The 382-nt window shown below is 65.7% G+C and overlaps 1 protein-coding gene across 1 annotated transcript in view; it reads left to right on the top strand.

Annotated features, from left to right (window-relative positions):
• Positions 1 to 382, top strand: part of Nfe2l1 (nuclear factor, erythroid 2 like 1) — a 12,947-nt gene that overhangs the window by 7,315 nt on the left and 5,250 nt on the right. The window contains 1 exon segment of the mRNA XM_033763113.1: positions 1 to 378. This exon segment is cut by the window's left edge and continues 51 nt beyond it. Within this exon segment, the coding sequence (XP_033619004.1) occupies positions 1 to 378 (378 nt within the window).

Here is a 382-nt window from a genome sequence, read left to right as displayed (position 1 = left end):
AGATGAGCCGGGACGAGCACCGCGCCCGCGCCATGAAGATCCCCTTCACCAACGACAAGATCGTCAACCTGCCGGTGGAGGAGTTCAACGAGCTGCTGTCCAAGTACCAGCTGAGCGAGGCGCAGCTCAGCCTCATCCGCGACATCCGGCGCCGCGGCAAGAACAAGATGGCGGCGCAGAACTGCCGCAAGCGCAAGCTGGACACCATCCTCAACCTGGAGCGCGACGTGGAGGACCTGCAGCGCGACAAGGCGCGGCTGCTGCGCGAGAAGGTGGAGTTCCTGCGCTCGCTGCGGCAGATGAAGCAGAAGGTGCAGAGCCTGTACCAGGAGGTGTTCGGCCGGCTGCGCGACGAGAACGGGCGGCCCTACTCGCCCAGCCA

Source organism: Fukomys damarensis, unplaced genomic scaffold, assembly GCF_012274545.1.
Source record: "Fukomys damarensis isolate Sample0158 unplaced genomic scaffold, DMR_v1.0_HiC HiC_scaffold_13, whole genome shotgun sequence".
In the NCBI taxonomy this organism is placed as follows: Eukaryota; Metazoa; Chordata; class Mammalia; order Rodentia; family Bathyergidae; genus Fukomys; species Fukomys damarensis.
This window is presented reverse-complemented; position numbering and strand designations above follow the sequence as displayed.